Source organism: Sinohyriopsis cumingii, chromosome 18 (assembly GCF_028554795.1).
Source record: "Sinohyriopsis cumingii isolate HCF-2022 chromosome 18, ASM2855479v2, whole genome shotgun sequence".
In the NCBI taxonomy this organism is placed as follows: Eukaryota; Metazoa; Mollusca; class Bivalvia; order Unionida; family Unionidae; genus Sinohyriopsis; species Sinohyriopsis cumingii.
The window spans coordinates 14254164-14273497 of record NC_142978.1 but is presented as its reverse complement, the minus strand read 5'-3'; the positions used below and the strand labels follow the sequence as shown (position 1 = coordinate 14273497).

The following is a 19334-nucleotide window of genomic DNA, read 5'->3' as shown; positions in this document are numbered from 1 at the left end:
AAGTATGCCAACGGTTATGAGGAAGGTCAAGTATGCCAATGGTTATGGAGGAAGGTCAAGTATGGCAATGGTTATGAGGAAGGTCAAGTATGCCAATGGTTATGAGGCCAGTCAAGTATGCCAATGGTTATGAGGAAGGTCAAGTATGCCAATGGTTATGAGGAAGGTCAAGTATGCCAATGGTTATGAGGAAGGTCAAGTATGCCAATGGTTATGAGGAAGGTCAAGTATGCCAATGGTTATGAGGTCAGTCAAGTATGCTAATGGTTATGAGGAAGGTCAAGTATGCCAATGGTTATGAGGAAAGTCAAGTATGCCAATGGTTATGAGGAAGGTCAAGTATGCCAATGGCTATGAGGAAGGTCAAGTATGCTAATGGTTATGAGGCCAGTCAAAATATGGCAATGGTTATGAGGCCAGTCAAGTATGCCAGGGGTTATGCAGTTGGTCATGCATGCCAATGGTTTTGTCTTCTTCAATTCTTCTACTTCAAATGATAGTGAGTTGTTTGTGGTAATGTACAGGTAAAAAGATGAAAATATTTGTAATGATAAAAATCACCATGGTGACATCAGTTATGTATTACAAAACAGAATCAATGACCGATCCAATTATTAACAGGGTGTGAATGATCCTTTTAGATTGGTACGGGGTCACTCAATATGAAGATCCTATGTCTCATGTGGTCTATGAACACTGTCGTGGATACAATTATACTGTTCCATATAATGTACCGCAGTACAAGGTGTATATCATGGTAAACCTTTACGACTTCTTTCAACAACATTATAATGAAGGTCCACTGCAGAGCTTCAATAGTGGGACAAGATCAAGCGGGTCACAGGGTAGTATTTGTTACATAACAAATTTAATTTCAAATATTTAGAAATTCTCCATTATAGATTCGAAGCCAATTACCAGAGTTTACTTGAAAAGAAAAATGCCCCATTCAAAAGAATGTTACTGGAAAGTTTACTTTTTCTGGTGAGATCAATATAATATTTTACTTATGACAAATTTAAAGGCAGAGTTGACAGGCACTAATTGTGCAGCATCTATTTTAAAACTGGAAATTGTATTGGGCAAATACATCCTGACCCTCTCCATCTGAAGAAAAAAAGCAGCATTTTTTTCCCTTCTAAATATAGACAGGATTTAATGAACACAGACAAGAGTTGCAAATGTGATTGGCTTTTGTAAACATGGTTAATTTTTCAGCACAATATTTGAGAAATTAGCACGACTCCTACATGTCCAACAACTGACCATGAATGTGACATTTAAATAATGAAATTTTGATCAGAGCTAAGATATCAATAATCATTTCTTTTCATGGTTTGATGAATTTTTTTCAACATTTGCAATCATGCTGAAAACTTCAAGACCAAATTGTATGTAAATAAACCTCGTACATCTATACACAACAAGGAGCACAAATTTTAAAAGGACCACAAAAACACGAGTCCCTCAAAGTGTCTTGCACTCTACTGTCCAGAATTTTTCCAGGTACTACCCTGCTTTTAAATTACAGTTTGGTGTCTCTAATATTATAGAGCAAAAAAAATTTGGAAATTAGCTATTGTGGTTGTCATTTGCAATATCGGCACAATTTTCCTTTAGAAAAAAAACTGGACAGTATAAGTGAAAACCTCATGTCAAAATGACTTCCATTTAGGAGTCATGATAACAAGATTTTCAATATGGCCACTATGATGGCCATACTGGATGTCAAGCCATCGTTTCATACAGGACCATGTAGACATAATGTCTTTTGGTGAAAACCTCGTGCCCACAAGATTTTCCATTCAAGACGAGTAGCAATAAGATTTTAAATATGGCTGCTGTGGTGGAAATAATGATGTCAGATCATCACCATTTTCATCTAGAAACAATATACATCAAAATAAGTCCTTTAGTAAAAGCCTCCTGTTGATATGACCATCATTAGGAATGTTAAGATTTTGAAGACTGCTGCTGTGCTGGCCATACTGGATGTCATTTAGGTGCTTGGGATAAATGCATGTGAAAAGTTTGAAGGCAATCCTCCAAGTAGTTTAGAAGGAGTAGCAAAATTATGCTAAAGGAGGTGTGAACACTGCATTGCAGACAAGTCATTCCAGCTCTTCTGGTCTGTGATCAGTAGAGTTTAATAAAAAATAAAAAATTTATCTCAACTACATTGGATAATTAAAAAAACAAAACAGTGGTTGCCAACTATAAAATGCCTGCTATAACAAAGTCGCTGATATAACATGGGTTTAGTCATTGATCCCATGATACCTGTTGAATTATATTTCTCCTTACAATGCACCCCAGTATAATGCGACACTGCTTATATCACGGTATGCTTTATGGTTCTTCTGAATGGCAAAAACATCTGGATGGTAAATACATACAATAACATCGAACTTGGCATAGATGTCTACGACTTTGCCCTGGCCATCGAGTACTGGCAGTGCAGAGATACGGTGTTCCACAAAAAGATTCAGAGCTTGGATGATTGGAGTATCCTGGCTAGCCTGGAAATAAAATAAAAAAATTTAATTACAGTAAACTGTTGCCAAATCTTTTCCAGATTTTATTCAAAGCAGACCTAAGATATGTTTCCATAATTTTCCGAAGCAAATAAATTCATATTTCTGACATCTGTGAATGTGACATGCTTACATTTTGGTCAACAGTTTCAATTTTGGCAGTAAGATGTAAAACATTCCTGGTGATTTTATTTTCATCATGGGGAAATAATATCCACAAAATTAATTCTCCCCGAAAGTATTACGGCAGACTGTAGTGACACCCCCATCCCCATCTCTAGACTATATCCATATGAAATTGTCCATCAAGATCTAGATCAGGAAAAGTCATCCCTTTCACTATTTCTGCTTTTACAGTATCAAGGGAAATGTAATGGGAAAAATGCAATGTAAATTGATGAAATTTTGAAGTGAAATCAGATGCTGAAAGCAAACAGTTTGCTCAAGACAGCAACAAAATGCATTTCAATATGGATGTTACCTGCGTAATATTTCAACAATGTTAAGATAATTGATCACAACGTAGGACCTACACATACCATATATACTGTGAACAAGCTGAATCCAAAACAAACTGCAAGCCCAGATCTGCCAAAACATCATCCACAGGCAGATCTATGTCTATGCAGTTTGTTAGGAGTAACCATTAAAACAAATAAAACATATCCTGGTCTGCTGGCACATTATATGATGGCAGATCTGCCAAAACATCATCCACAGGCAGATCTGTGTCTATGCAGTTTGTTAGGAGTAACCAGTAAAACAAATAAAACATACCCTGGTCTGATGGCACGTTATATGATGGCAGATCTGGGTTCATGATGTTTGCAGTATGTATGATTAATGGTTCATTATTATCAAACGTTATGGTATTTACATAAATAGGCACTAAACTGAAGACCACAGCCCCAGATCTGGTGCCACAAATAAAATGTGTCAATTGAAGATCCAAGTCTATGTTTTCTGCTTATAGTTATGCATGGAAAAAGCAACACAGACCCTGATCTAATGTGACAAAAGATCTGGGCCTATACTGTTTGTAGGTGGCTGCATGTTATACACAAATAAAACATTATCTTGTTTATGGTCTGGGCCTACACCGTTTGTAGGTGGCTGCATGTTATACACAAATAAAACATTATCTTGTTTATGGTCTGGACCTACACCGTTTGTAGTCGGCTGCATGTTATACACAAATAAAACATTATCTTGTTTATGGTCTGGGCCTACACCGTTTGTAGTCAGCTGCATGTTATACACAAATAAAACATTATCTTGTTTATGGTCTGGGCCTACAATGCTTGTAGTTGGCTGCATGTTATACACAAATAAAACATTATCTTGTTTATGGTCTGGACCTACACCGTTTGTAGTCGGCTGCATGTTATACACAAATAAAACATTATCTTGTTTATGGTCTGGGCCTACACCGTTTGTAGTCAGCTGCATGTTATACACAAATAAAACATTATCTTGTTTATGGTCTGGGCCTACAATGCTTGTAGTTGGCTGCACGTTATACACAAATAAAACATCTTGTTTATGGATATGCTTGATCAGCTTGAACTGCAACTGAATGATGTTATGGCAGTTCATGTAGGTCTCTAAAGACAGACAAACAGTCAGACACACACACACATAAATAAAATTTATTTAAATCGATGTAAATACTGGTGTAAATTATCACATTCTGCCATTTGTCCAGCCCTGGAAATATTGACTGGACCCAGCTAGCTTTATTGCCATTTGTCCAGCCCTGGAAATATTGACTGGACCCAGCAAGCTTTATTGCCAGAGTCAATGATTCAAAAGCATATTGATTCATCATGAGTATTAATAATTTTCAAATAAAATTTTCATCTACTCGGCAGTGACAGAGAAAGACAGATAATTTCTCTTTTTAAAATATGTATAGTGGGCTGACTGGTAGTGGGACAGAGGTCTTTCTGCCTGTTTCTACCTCTCTTGCACTTTAGAATTTTTATAGTAGGCAGTGGGGCAAAGATTCCTGTCTTTTGTAAAAATTGGTAATTGGGAATTATGATTTGGCGATAGTGCTTAGTTTTTTACCCATCACCTAAAAAAAACTATGATGCCATTGGTCAATTTTTTTTCTAACAAGAAAACCCCCAAGGGTAGTATTTCCAGACTGAAATCCATGAAATATAAAGGTCACAGTGACCTAGCATTCACTGATGGGTGTAGTAATACTTGGTAATACAGATTTACATGGCGTGATATGAATACTTATCTGATTGCCCAAGGCTTGTGAACTAAATTATCTCCACTTAATTTGTCAAAGAAAAATGTTTCACAACTATGTAAGTAACACTTATCATTGATTCTGTGGAAGCAAACAAACAAAATGCTCACATAACTGTAGTGATTGCAAAACAGACTGAAATTAAGTCCCTGCTAAAAAACATTCCTTTTAGAACTGTTTGACATTTCTCTCAGACTGAAACCCTTGATGTTTTAACAAACATGATATTTGCATTAGTAATAGGTCAAACAGTCTGAAGCTGTTTATCTGGTGGGTGTCAAGCACCGACTTTGGAGATGCCTAAGAAATGAAAGTGTGTCTGTTACAAACTACACATATGTTGCCAAGCACTGCCATTGTGACTGCCTATGAAATCAAAGCAAATATATTTCCAACCACACATATAGTACCAAGAGTATAGTAACGTTGCTAATCCTTACTCTATTTTGTATGAATGAGATAATAAAGATTTATTAAGCATATTTTTATTTCCTGACTTTTGAGGAAAATTTGTTTTATTAGCGAAACTTCTGCTTATCCTTCAGCTAATCTCTGAGTGACAATTCAGGAATTCTAAGTTCTCTACAAACTTTGTAACATGCTTCTCCATAGTGAACCCTATATATCAAACAATGCTTTGAATTTACTCTTTTCGCTTGGTTGTCTTGCTGGCTTTGATCCGAGTTGTTGTTGTGTTGCTGAGGGGTTTAATGCCATTTTTCAGCACTAAATAGGCTATGCATGGGGGCCAGTATTAATGGTGGAGGAAGAACCAGGGAAAACCCCGGGAAGAACCACCAACCCACGAGAAGCTACTGGCAAGCTTTCTCACATACCCACATTGGCCGAATCCTAGACTTGAACCCATGCAGACAGAGGTGAGATGGCAGTGATCCGTAACAGAGAGCACTTTAGACCACTCGGCCACTCAGGGCCCCGATCAGAGTTGTAAATGACCTTGATAATTAGTTTAACTGTTACATACACAATAGGTAAAAATGTTTCAAATCAATTCACTTGACACATGACCATGACAGCTAGCTATGATGCAGAAAAGACTGCACGCTTTGAAACTTTTAAAGAAGTTCTGTTCCCTTTTTTGATTTTGAAAAAAAAAGACATAATTAACATGATCACAGAGAGCCTGTCTGCTTATAACTTAGTTTAAAAATACAACAAATACGTCCACAAATCTGAGATCAAAACAAAGCTGGCAGTTAATTAGGTTCTCACAGAAATGCCTGCTGACAGCTCTGATGATAGATTGACATTTTTCGTTTTTGAATACAGGAGGGAATATCACATTTATGATGATCACACTGAAATTAAAATACAACACAAATTTCACTTGACAATACTTATTTCATTGCTATTTATTTTTTAAATGATACTGATTAAAATTCTGGACAACTATAGTTTCTGACGATAAAATAAGCATTATAACATGGTTTCGTTATAGGATTGTAATTCTGATTCTCTTCACATTTAGCAAATAAGGATCAATTCTTTCAGCATTTTCCTGAGAAAAAAATGAGATCCATGTCCAGCCCATGTCATAAGTAGGTTCACAAGTTAACTGTGCCCAAGTTATCGAGGGAGCGTTGTATTATTATGAAAATGTTGTGAAACGCCTACTGGTGGAAACACTGTGGAATAAATACCACTTGAAGTCGTATCAAGTGAAGTTCAGGTGTTAATTTTAAATTTGGTTTCATTGTAATCATTATAAATATACTGTACTGGTGGAAACACTGTGTGTGGAATAAATATCACTGAAGCAGTCGTATCAAGTGAAGTTCATGTGTTCATTGAAATTATAAATTTGGTTTCATTGTAATCATTATAAATATACCGTGTCCTCTTTTATTCAAACGTGAAAGGACTCCAGTGACCGCCATGGTGATGCCCAATTTTCACCTGATTAAGTTCTTATTCAGTGACACAGCTACTGGTAGTTTATTGTTGTTTGTTATGGGTTTAATGCCACAACATGGCCGACAGCATATTTGGTGGGGGAGACCCTGGGAAAACCCTGGCAAGAACCACATACCCAAGCGAGGCTACTGGCAAGCTTTCTTGCAAACTCGCTCTAGTTAAACTGACAAATGCATGTACAGTCTGCCTAATTTCTAGTTAAAATCACGCACAAGTTAGACAACGCTTACAGTTTTTGTTTTTTCATGATCTGTGAATTTGTTCTTCCAAATTTGCAATGATAAAAAATCTAATAAAACACGAACAATTTGTGCAAAGGCAGTGTGCCAACTTTTTATTATACAAATAACGCAGGGTTGTACATAGCTGTGTGATATAGGCAGGGTTGTACATAGCTGTGTGATATAGATGAAAGGACATTTAAGGTCATTATCTTGTGGAAATACTCTATGGAAACCTAATGATTGGTTTGACCCCAACATTTTATGAGTCCAACCCTTGGCCAAGCTGAAATCAATGGTTACAGACTATGCTGCTTGAAAGCTTTTGCGGGATATGTGTACGACTGACTTCACCCAGCTAGAAGTCCAGTCAAAAATTCATCAACATACTTGTACTGTAACCGAAGAATTTTAATATCATTAAACTTTTGCTACTAATGTCAATTCATGTTGATGGTTCATTAAGTTGACAACAGGGGCCAGGTTAGGGTTGAATCATTAGATCTTGCTTCCTCTCCAGTTTCATCCTTGTGAGATGATTTTTCCATTTTGCAGGTTTTCTTAAAGAAATCTGTTCTCATTTGTTTCAACATGACTCACTGCTGTTGCACTTCAGATATTTCACTAATGAATGATCAAAGGGTGAATTTGCCATATCCTCAAAGAGACAATTCATTTGGAATACATCTTTACCTTGCCATATCCTCGAAGAGACAATTCATTTGGAATACATCTTTACCTTGCCATATCCTCGAAGAGACAATTCATTTGGAATACATCTTTACCTTGCCATATCCTTGAAGAGACAATTCATTTGGAATACATCTTTACCTTGCCATATCCTCGAAGAGACAATTCATTTGGAATACATCTTTACCTTGCCATATCCTCGAAGAGACAATTCATTTGGAATACATCTTTACCTTGCCATATCCTCGAAGAGACAATTCATTTGGAATACATCTTTACCTTGCCATATCCTCAAAGAGACAATTCATTTGGAATACATCTTGCAACATGACAGAAGATCATGCTCATGAAGGTACTTGTATTCAAAATATAAGATTGAATCAGACCATGGACCAAAAAACCCAAGGAAAAACAACACATACAAAAAAAAAACAATCTGACAAACTTCAATTTAAAAACCAAAAATAAAAAACAAAAACAAATCATAGAAACTAAAGGTAACCCATTGGGTGTTTTCAAGTTGCATGACACTCCATTTCTGTAAGAAATCTGGTAGCATCTCTGGTAATGGGCATCAATATCAGATCACAAATATGGCACACTGAATAGAAGCACACTCAGCCAATCAGATGCAAGAACAACTCATTACTGTGTGTGCACCTTGATCATTACTCACCTTATCTTTACAAGCAGGTGTTTCAAGCTTGATCAAAACTGGATTAGAAGTACAGCCTTTTGAGTGGTATCAAGCCCAGCCAATCAGATGCAAGATCAACTCATTACTGTGCACCTTGATCGTTACTCACCTTATCTTTATAAGCAGGTGTTTCAAGCTTGATCAAAACTGGATTAGAAGTACAGCCTTTTGAGTGGTATCAAGTCCAGCCAATCAGATACAGTATCACTTGACTATTATGCTTTGATCTCATTCATAATTGAACCTGTCTGATATCTAAATGATTTAAGCATATATTCCAAGTTAGATCAAAATTAATAGAAAAAAATATGGCCTCTGGAATGGTAACAAGGTCAAAGTCACCTCATTAATTTGTATTTATTTTGGTCATTATTAAATTTGTCCAAGATTTTGACGACATAAGCCTATATTTGGAATGTGATTGAAATTGGATTAGAAATATAGTCTTCTGAATGGTAGTGAGCAATTGTTGATAGATGGGCAGCACAAATAAGCCCATTATAATAATAAGCACTTATGGCTGGGTATCTATACTTGCCTCAATGTTATGAGTTATTGTTGTTGTAGGGTTTAATGCCATTTTTCAGGACATGAATGGCTATACATGGCGGCCAGTATTAATGGTGGAGGAAGAACCTGGGAAAACCCCTGAAAGAACCACGGACCCATGAGAAGCTACTGGCAAGCTTTCTCACATACTCACATTGGCTGAATTCTAGACTTGAACCCACACAAACAGAGTGAGATGGCAGTGATCCGTAACAGAGTGCGCTTTAGACCACTCGGCCACTAGGGGCCCCTGTTATGAGTTAACCAGGTGCAATATAATGATGAAGCGTGTACTGATGATTCAGTATGTTAGTAAGACATTTTAGTGAAAAAATTAACGCCTGAGAATTGGCAAAAAACATTTTTACCACAATAGTCTCTTTAGTACAGTGGCTCAAATTCTTCTAAATTGTTTGCATGACAAAGTATAATGATTGCTTGGCAAAATTCACACATTAGGAAATGCCTAGTGGATAAAACTAGAGAAGCAATTTGATATTCAGGAAATAGATGCAAGAACAATTAATTATGTCTGGTAGTTATTGCCACTGAAACAAATGATAGATGCACCCTGTGCATATAAATCAGGCTTGTACTTGCTAATGCATCTCAGTGGCAGCACACAGTAATGTACATACCATATATGCTAGCTTACAAGTCAAACTGCAAACTAAGATCATGACCTGATGTAGCACAATGTGCCTGCAAATCTATGTTGTTTGTTCTACTGACCACTCTCAACAAACTGCACAGATCCAGATCTACCGGCACATTATGTGATGGCAGATCTGGATCTGTGCCGTTTGAAGTTTGACTCATCTTATGAGTATATGTGGTACTGTATTTATCTGATATGCCCATGCTTGACAAGTCCACCCAAAATGTTACAAAATTCTAGCAAATATTTACCAAGGACATCAGATATGAAGCCTATACCAGATTTTCTAACAAATTAATTAGGTTGGCCCCTGTGGTCTTGTCTAAACCATATAGTAAGTACCTGATGTAATCCTGTATTCTTTTCTGCAGCTGTTCATAGCTCTGGAAGCTAGGGCACTGGTAACTAAGGTAATTTTCCAAGGTATGAAGCCAGATAATAGGAAACCTAAATCTACATTGTCTGGCAATGAATTAACTCATATCTACCACCATGCTACAGTTTTTCATCAGATAATTGTACATGCTCTAGTAATAGCAAAGTGGCATTTGTCTAGACCTGGAGCGAAAAGCCATATTCATTTAAGTTCTGATAACAGAAACTTGCTCCGGTTCATTTTGAGAAAAGTTATCAGAAAAAAAAAAGGATTCCCAGTGGCATCAAACTGGAAAGCTTATTGATTAAAACTGATCAATAATAGTTTTAAAAGCTGCTTTGTTGAGAGTATCCATTTTATCTGATATGAGGTGAACAAGGTTCTTCTTTATGGCCTGAAAATTTCTTCCACTTTAAAACTGATTTAGAAGTACATATGTACCATATACATACACATATCAGATCCAACTGTAAACTGCATTGACCCATATCTGTCACTGCATATTGCACTGGCCGATCTGGGTCAATGTTACTAATAAGTATAACAAACAAAATAGATCCTGATCAACCAGCACATTATCAGATGGCAGTTCTGGGTCAATGCAACTGCACTTGGACCGGACTTAAGGGTATAAATGGTATCTCTGTATAAAGTCTATTTATGCCTAAAGGTACATAATGTATAAAGTCTATTTATGCCTAAAGGTACATAATGTATGAAGTCTATTATTTATGCCTAAAGGTATATAATGTATAAAGTCTATTTATGCCTAAAGGTACGTAATGTATAAAGTCTATTTATGCCTAAAGGTACATAATGTATAAAGTCTATTTATGCCTAAAGGTACATAATGTATAAAGTCTATTTATGCCTAAAGGTACATAATGTATAAAGTCTATTTATGCCTAATGGAACACAATTCTTCACTCATTTCATAAAGTGTGTATGTGTGTGTGTATATATATATATATATATATATATATATATATATATATATATATATATATATATATATATATATATATATACACATATACACACACACACACACACACATCAGTGACCTTGTTTTATCATATCTAGTGTTGTAGCAGCTGGTGATATCTAACAATCAGTTCACTAAGCTAGTACACAATATGGTCAACACAAAACACCATCTGTGCAAATAAGCATGATAAAACAAATTGAATTGCCCCATTGCATACAACTCACTGCACACATTTAGAACAAAGGTAAGTACTGTAAACCCAACTTTTTCTCAAACTTACCTTTTATTTAGGCAGAATTACAACGAAAGTCCCTTTAAGTAACAGACACTACTAGATGAAAAGAATTTCCAGGAAAAATAGTTGAGATCATTTCTTCCCTTTTAACATCAGCTGCTGTGGCTACTATATTGGAGGTCAGTCAGACCATTTTCATTTAGGGCTCTGAGGCATTATAAGAAGTCGGATGTTATGGCCATCCCTCTGGGAAAGGTAGAGGCAGTCATATTTTCAAGATGGCCACCATAGTGGCAATAGTGACGGTCAGTTTAGGACCAAACTGACACACAAAAAACCTTTAATTAAACCCCAATGTCAAAAAGAGGAGTAGTAATAACATGATGGCATCCATCTTGGTCAACAGAGCATCTCCATTAAGGACCATCAAGACTTCTGGAATCTTTTGGTAAAAACCACATGTTAATATGCATCTTCAATTTGGAGAAGTAAAAATTAAAACAAAATTCAAGATGGATGTCACAGTGGCCATTTCCATTTAGACATCCACTTCATAGCACAAGTCTTTTGCTGAGTTGATACAAGCACAATGTTGATAGGAAGACCAACCATTTACATGAAACAGCGACAATATGATTTTCAAGATGGCAATCATACTAAAAGTTAGACCTGTACCAGATCTAAAAATATTAACATTGAACTTAATTTAAATTTTAACACTAATATTGAGTGTGGAAGGGCAGATCAATGCAAACACCTGCAGATGGATGCCAAAATAATCACTATGTTCCACTTCTGCCAACATGGGTGCAAGAAAAACCAGGACATAACAAGTGTAAAAAGAGAAAATGTAATTTACTTACAGTTATCACATTTTCAAATGTTCCTATTTTCAGTTCCTTCAGAGTCTTCTCCATAAAACTGGGCTGTGGCAATTCATTTATCTGCAATGATAATAATTTTTTGTGGATATTGCATACAATATTTAGGTCATGAAATCCAAACATTTAACAAGAGACTCAAGAGGGTCTAATATTGATCACCAGCTTACACAACTGGACTATTTCACTAAGTGGGTCTAATATTGATCACCAGATTACACAAGTGGACTATTTCACTAAGTGGGTCTAATATTGATCACCAGATTACACAAGTGGACTATTTCACTAAGTGGGTCTAATACTGATCACCAGCTTACACAAGTGGACTATTTCACTAAGTGGGTCTAATACTGATCACCAGCTTACACAAGTGGACTATTTCACTAAGTGGGCCTAACACTGATCACCAGCTTACACAAGTGGATTATTTCACTAAGTGGGTCTAATACTGATCACCAGCTTACACAAGTGGACTATTTCACTAAGTGGGCCTAATACTGATCACCAGCTTACACAAGTGGACTATTTCATTAAGTGGGTCTAATATTGATCACCAGCTTATACAAGTGGACTATTTCACTAAGTGGGTCTAATACTGATCACCAGCTTACACAAGTGGACTATTTCACTAAGTGGGTCTAATATTGATCACCAGCTTACACAAGTGGACTATTTCACTAAGTGGGTCTAATACTGATCACCAGCTTACACAAGTGGACTATTTCACTAAGTGGGTCTAATACTGATCACCAGCTTACACAAGTGGACTATTTCACTAAGTGGGTCTAATATTGATCACCAGCTTACACAAGTGGACTATTTCACTAAGTGGGTCTAATACTGATCACCAGCTTACACAAGTGGACTATTTCACTAAGTGGGTCTAATACTGATCACCAGCTTACACAAGTGGACTATTTCACTAAGTGGGTCTAATATTGATCACCAGATTACACAACTGGACTATTTCACTAAGTGGGTCTAATATTGATCACCAGATTACACAAGTGGACTATTTCACTAAGTGGGTCTAATACTGATCACCAGCTTACACAAGTGGACTATTTCACTAAGTGGGTCTAATACTGATCACCAGCTTTCACAAGTGGACTATTTCACTAAGTGGGCCTAACACTGATCACCAGCTTACATAAGTGGATTATTTCACTAAGTGGGTCTAATACTGATCACCAGCTTACACAAGTGGACTATTTCACTAAGTGGGCCTAATACTGATCACCAGCTTACACAAGTGGACTATTTCATTAAGTGGGTCTAATATTGATCACCAGCTTACACAAGTGGACTATTTCACTAAGTGGGTCTAATACTGATCACCAGCTTACACAAGTGGACTATTTCACTAAGTGGGTCTAATACTGATCACCAGCTTACACAAGTGGACTATTTCACTAAGTGGGTCTAATATTGATCACCAGCTTACACAAGTGGACTATTTCACTAAGTGGGTCTAATACTGATCACCAGCTTACATAAGTGGACTATTTCACTAAGTGGGTCTAATACTGATCACCAGCTTACACAAGTGGACTATTTCACTAAGTGGGTCTAATACTGATCACCAGCTTTCACAAGTGGACTATTTCACTAAGTGGGCCTAACACTGATCACCAGCTTACACAAGTGGATTATTTCACTAAGTGGGTCTAATACTGATCACCAGCTTACACAAGTGGACTATTTCACTAAGTGGGTCTAATACTGATCACCAGCTTACACAAGTGGACTATTTCACTAAGTGGGTCTAATACTGATCACCAGCTTACACAAGTGGACTATTTCACTAAGTGGGCCTAATACTGATCACCAGCTTACACAAGTGGACTATTTCACTAAGTGGGTCTAATATTGATCACCAGCTTACACAAGTGGACTATTTCACTAAGTGGGTCTAATACTGATCACCAGCTTACACAAGTGGACTATTTCACTAAGTGGGTCTAATATTGATCACCAGCTTACACAAGTGGACTATTTCACTAAGTGGGTCTAATACTGATCACCAGCTTACACAAGTGGACTATTTCACTAAGTGGGTCTAATATTGATCACCAGCTTACACAAGTGGACTATTTCACTAAGTGGGTCTAATACTGATCACCAGCTTACACAAGTGGACTATTTCACTAAGTGGGTCTAATACTGATCACCAGCTTACACAAGTGGACTATTTCACTAAGTGGGTCTAATACTGATCACCAGCTTACACAAGTGGACTATTTCACTAAGTGGGCCTAATACTGATCACCAGCTTACACAAGTGGACTATTTCACTAAGTGGGTCTAATATTGATCACCAGCTTACACAAGTGGACTATTTCACTAAGTGGGTCTAATATTGATCACCAGCTTACACAAGTGGACTATTTCACTAAGTGGGCCTAATATTGATCACCAGCTTACACAAGTGGACTATTTCATTAAGTGGGTCTAATATTGATCAATAGCTGGGAAATAAGATGGAAAAAAATCAACTTTGTCTGCATGAAGTACTTTGTCAGGTAGAGTGCCAATATGATACTTCAGGATTTTCCTAATTTATAAGCAGCCTTTCATGCAGCATGGTGCATCATATGACAGAGACAACCTGAAACGTACAATGATGGAGACATTTTTCAAAATAGCGAATGCAACTCCTTTATGAATTCCAGTCATCACTGATGTAGTATCAGCTGAAAACCCCATACAGTTCTGCCAACTTATATTTATTCAAAGCATTATCAAGCAAATAAAGAAAATGTTTTCTCCAGTGGAATCTACGGTTAAATCTGGTAATGAAAGAAAAGCGTTCTGACTTTGCCCTTTTTGTTGTCAAAGTCTCTTACACAGACTGGGTACAAATTTTTGTTGTCATAATCACTACTCCAGTCTGTTGCAATACTAAACAGCCCAATTTTCATGGCTTCTGCAATTTTAAATGAAGTATCTTCTGTTAAACACCTAAAAATATTAGATGATTTTGTTCTTGCATATGCATATTTTCTGCAATTTTGGAATCAGGAAACATCAGTTTGAACAAAGGGCCAATGTAGTCTTCTACTGCTAGGTGTAGTCCATGTTCTATTAAGAACTCGGTACATAACGCCTCTGCATTTATAAAACTCGTGTCCACAATTTAGTTCTGCTATAAAAATGTAGTTACCTTAGTAATGAGTTAATAAAAAAAAGCTAGTTCAAGGTTTCTTTGTTTTACCATGACCAATATTAAAATCCTTTCCACACAGCCTGAAGCTGCCCTAGAATGGAACACTATTATGTAATTCATGCATTCATCTCTGAATTGATTTTTCGTCTTTTCCTAATCCATCTGTGAAATTATTTGAAAAACGTTTTTTGCTCTAACATACTAGAATAAACCGGACTTGACTTTAAATACCTACGGACTGGTTCTGTACCAGAAATGAATTAGAACAAAGAATCTGCAAGCAAAGACTGAAAGTTAGAAAACCAGTCTGTTCTCTCCTAACTAAGCCATACAGCTGCTATAAATAGAAACTGATGTCAAAAGTTTGAAAGTAGAAATGAGCATGTTTTCTTGGAAAATGGGCAGCTACTATAAATAGAACATAATGCTGTTAGGAAAGTGCATGCCAGTCTATGGATAAGCATACTCATATGTCGTAGTTACAGAGAAGCCATCTTTTCTAGAATACGGTCTGTGGGAATAATGGGATGTTAATAAAAATGAGAAAGAAGGTGGGATATACCAAAAATATGTAATCCAAATACATTTACTTGTAAGGCGTAATATAGTGAAAAAATGCGTAATGGTTGGCATGTATGCACGCTTAGCCAATATGACGCGGTGATGTATCTGTTAACATGCACTAACCTGTTTACAGAACCTGTCTTCAACGCTGACAATATAATCTTAAGGTGGAGCAAAATCCTTAATAGAAGTTTGGTCTACCAGTAACAACAAGCTCAGTCAATCATTTACAAGACTACCTAATTAACATGCACAGATCTTGCTTATAATGAAATATCTGGCATCTTGACAATATATGGCTACTTAACAAATCTGATCAAAAAATTTACTTGCTGACAAGGTCATGATGAAGGAAGAGTAGTGAAAACAAGATTTTCAAGATGGCCACTGTGGCAGCCACACTGTGTGTCCCTACAGCACCTTTTTCATTTAGTATCAATGAAACCATAGGATGAATGAATGTGTGTGAAGTTTCATGGCAGTCCTCCAAGTAGTTTAGGAGGCAGCTGTAACGGACATACAATAGGATGACACAACAGATTATCTCAAAAGCTCATCTGGTCTATGACTAACAGAGCTAATATTTTGGTGATATAAGCCTATTTACAAAGCTTGATAAAATGTGATCACAGAGTTGCTGACAAACTCAAGTAATCTGATGGAAAACCAACATATGAATCAGTCTTGCCTATATCTCAAGGATCTGTACAAGTTTGATCAAAACTAAATCTGATGTAGTCGCTATACTGGTAACAAGCCCACCCAATCACATACAAAATCATTGCACAATACTGAATTTGTTTGAGATTTTGATCATATAAACTGATAGTTTTATTAAAATCAGATAAAAATGCAGTTTTAACAGTGGTAACAACTTCAACCAATCTGATGCAAGATCACTGATCCTACTTAGTTTTAAAATTGCCCGAGATGTTTATAAACCTATATTCCAATCCTGAGGCCTATATTTTAAGGCCTACATTCCAATCCTGAAGCCCATATTCCAATCCTGAAGCCTATATTTTAAGGCCTACATTCCAATCCTGAAGCCATTATTTTAAGGCCTACATTCCAATCCTGAAGCATACATTCCGATCCTGAAGCATAAATTCCAATCCTGAAGCCTACATTCCAATCCTGAAGCCTATATTTTAAAGCCTATATTCCTTATTCTTATCTGAAATGGATCAGACTCGTGGCTTCCACAGCAGTGATCACACACAAACCTCATAAATATGTATAGATCTCACTCATTATCAAGATCACAAGAAAACAGTCCATGCCTGATCCAAAATAATGTTTGGTCAAATTCTATTCAACAGTTTTCAAAGTTGTCATTTAAAGGTTTTTATTTGTAGTAATGGTTGTCATATTTGATAGAAGGTCAGCATAAGCTGTACAAAATTGAAAGCCATTGAAGCCATTATGCTTTTTTTGTCAAATTCTGTTAAGCAGATTTTGGGAAGAAGTTGTTTATCTGTATTTAGCAACTGTGGCCATATTGGCATCAACTGTATAAACCTGAAAGGTCTTCATGTTTTCAATCATGTTTCATCAGATTATATTCAGTGATTTTGTGGAAGAAATTACTGCATCGGTTTATGTTAGAGATTTAGCTCAGTGCAAAGGGGGCTAAAAGAAAGTGATGTTAGCAGTTTAGCTTAGTGCAAACTTTGGAAACCTTCTCCCTCCACCTCGCCCAGAGGTCTCAGATCTTGCACACAAATAATGGAGTCTATGTTTGTGCTTCAGATGATTTTATACTGTCTATAATAAGCCAAGTCCATGCACATGCTTTATAATGTGTTCTGTTTCACACTATTTTCAACTTATGTGACAAACCTAAAAACTTTCAATCACATTTCTATTAGCCAACTTTTTTTATTTTAACATTAGAAGTCGAGTGCTTAATTTTTTTGCTTAATTTTTTTAATTCTTTTAGTCATTGTGACATTGGCTTTTGACCTTTTAACCCCACATCAAGTTTCTTCCTGACAGCAAGTGCAAGCCATCCACAAAGTTTACATCTGGTCAATGGCATAGAATGCATGTTGTGTGGAAGCAGTTATTCTTCTTTTAATCAGTGACCCTAACATTTGACCTTTTGGCCTGTATGGTAACTATAGATGTTACAGAACGAATTATTTTGCAGCAACCATTTTTATTTTTCAGTCACTATGACCTTGATCTTTGACCTTCTGGTTCAAAATCAATAGGGTTCTTCTCTACCCCATGAGCAAACCATCCAGAAAGTCAGGTAAATGTAGATGGTGGAAAACACGAGCTACTGTGCAAAAACAAAATTAGTAACAGACAGATGGACGTCCCACCTCATGGCTGGTATATAAAAATATGCAGCCATCATCTAACCAAGTTATATTTTAATTCATTATATACCAAAGCCTGTTATGGTGGGTTTCCCCTTTACTTGCTGTCAAGTTCTTTTATTCTCCTAAAACATACTGGAAATAATTACCTTGACTTGAACATTTTGATTCAAACAAGTCACTATTTAAATACAGACAAACAAGAAGAACTCCATCTTTTTCAAAAATATTTTCCAACTCTGCTTGTTGGATGTATAACTGTACAAGTATCTCATGTTAAAACTGAATTTAAAAAGTATAGAAGTTATAACCATCACGTAAGGATATGTTTTCAATGACTTAAAGTTTTCAATGAACATTTTTCTAATGTAAATTGCACTTTCACATGTTGCTTTGATTGTCACTGCATAAACAGAATAAAAATGTGACCAATACAAATTCTGATATTCTTCAACTTATCTGTCCTCCTAAAAATCACTGCAAATGCATTTGCATATGAATTAAGTCATGTGATTATCTTGCTTACCACTTTTCACGGTTGACCTGAGCATACATTCTCCAGTGCTAGAAATATCCATGATACTGATGTAGGTCTTATACAATGCCTTGTATTTTGTCCCCTGTAATGCTTTTATACACAAGTGAGTCACATTCCTTAATGAAATAGTCCTTAAAATGTATATGTGTAATACATGTCATAACAACAAAAGGTTGCTACTCCATGTGTCATTTGAACCACCCAATTTAATCCATTTTATGTATTATTTTCTGAAAATGCTGAAGTAGCACATTCTGAATGTAAAAATGATTCAATACGTTTTATTCAGTTTTAAGTCATATTCTCTTCCATAAATTCATACGTTTTCTTCAGTTTTAAGTCATATTCTCTTCCATAAATTCAATGTTTTATTCAGTTTTAAGTCATATTCTCTTCCATAAATTCAATGTTTTATTTAGTTTTAACAGTCGCATTCTCTTCCATAAATTCATACGTTTTATTCAGTTTAACAGTCGTATTCTCTTCCATAAATTCATACGTTTTATTCAGTTTAACAGTCGTATTCTCTTCCATAAATTCAATATGTTTTATTCAGTTTTAACAGTCATATTCTCTTCCATAAATTCATGTTTTATTCAGTTTAACAGTCGTATTCTCTTCCATAAATTCAATATGTTTTATTCAGTTTTAAGTCATATTCTCTTCCATAAATTCAATGTTTTATTCAGTTTTTAAGTCATATTCTCTTCCA

General features: G+C 36.1%; 1 protein-coding gene across 1 annotated transcript in view; it reads right to left on the bottom strand.

Annotated features, from left to right (window-relative positions):
• Positions 1-19334, bottom strand: part of LOC149776126 (uncharacterized) — a 613155-nt gene that overhangs the window by 9133 nt on the left and 584688 nt on the right. Inside the window, exons 13-14 of the mRNA XM_089942586.1 lie at positions 12010-12090; positions 2397-2519 (exon numbers count right to left, since the gene is read on the bottom strand). Coding sequence (XP_089798712.1) covers positions 2397-2519; positions 12010-12090 — 204 coding nt within the window. The remainder of the gene's footprint in view (positions 1-2396; positions 2520-12009; positions 12091-19334) is intronic.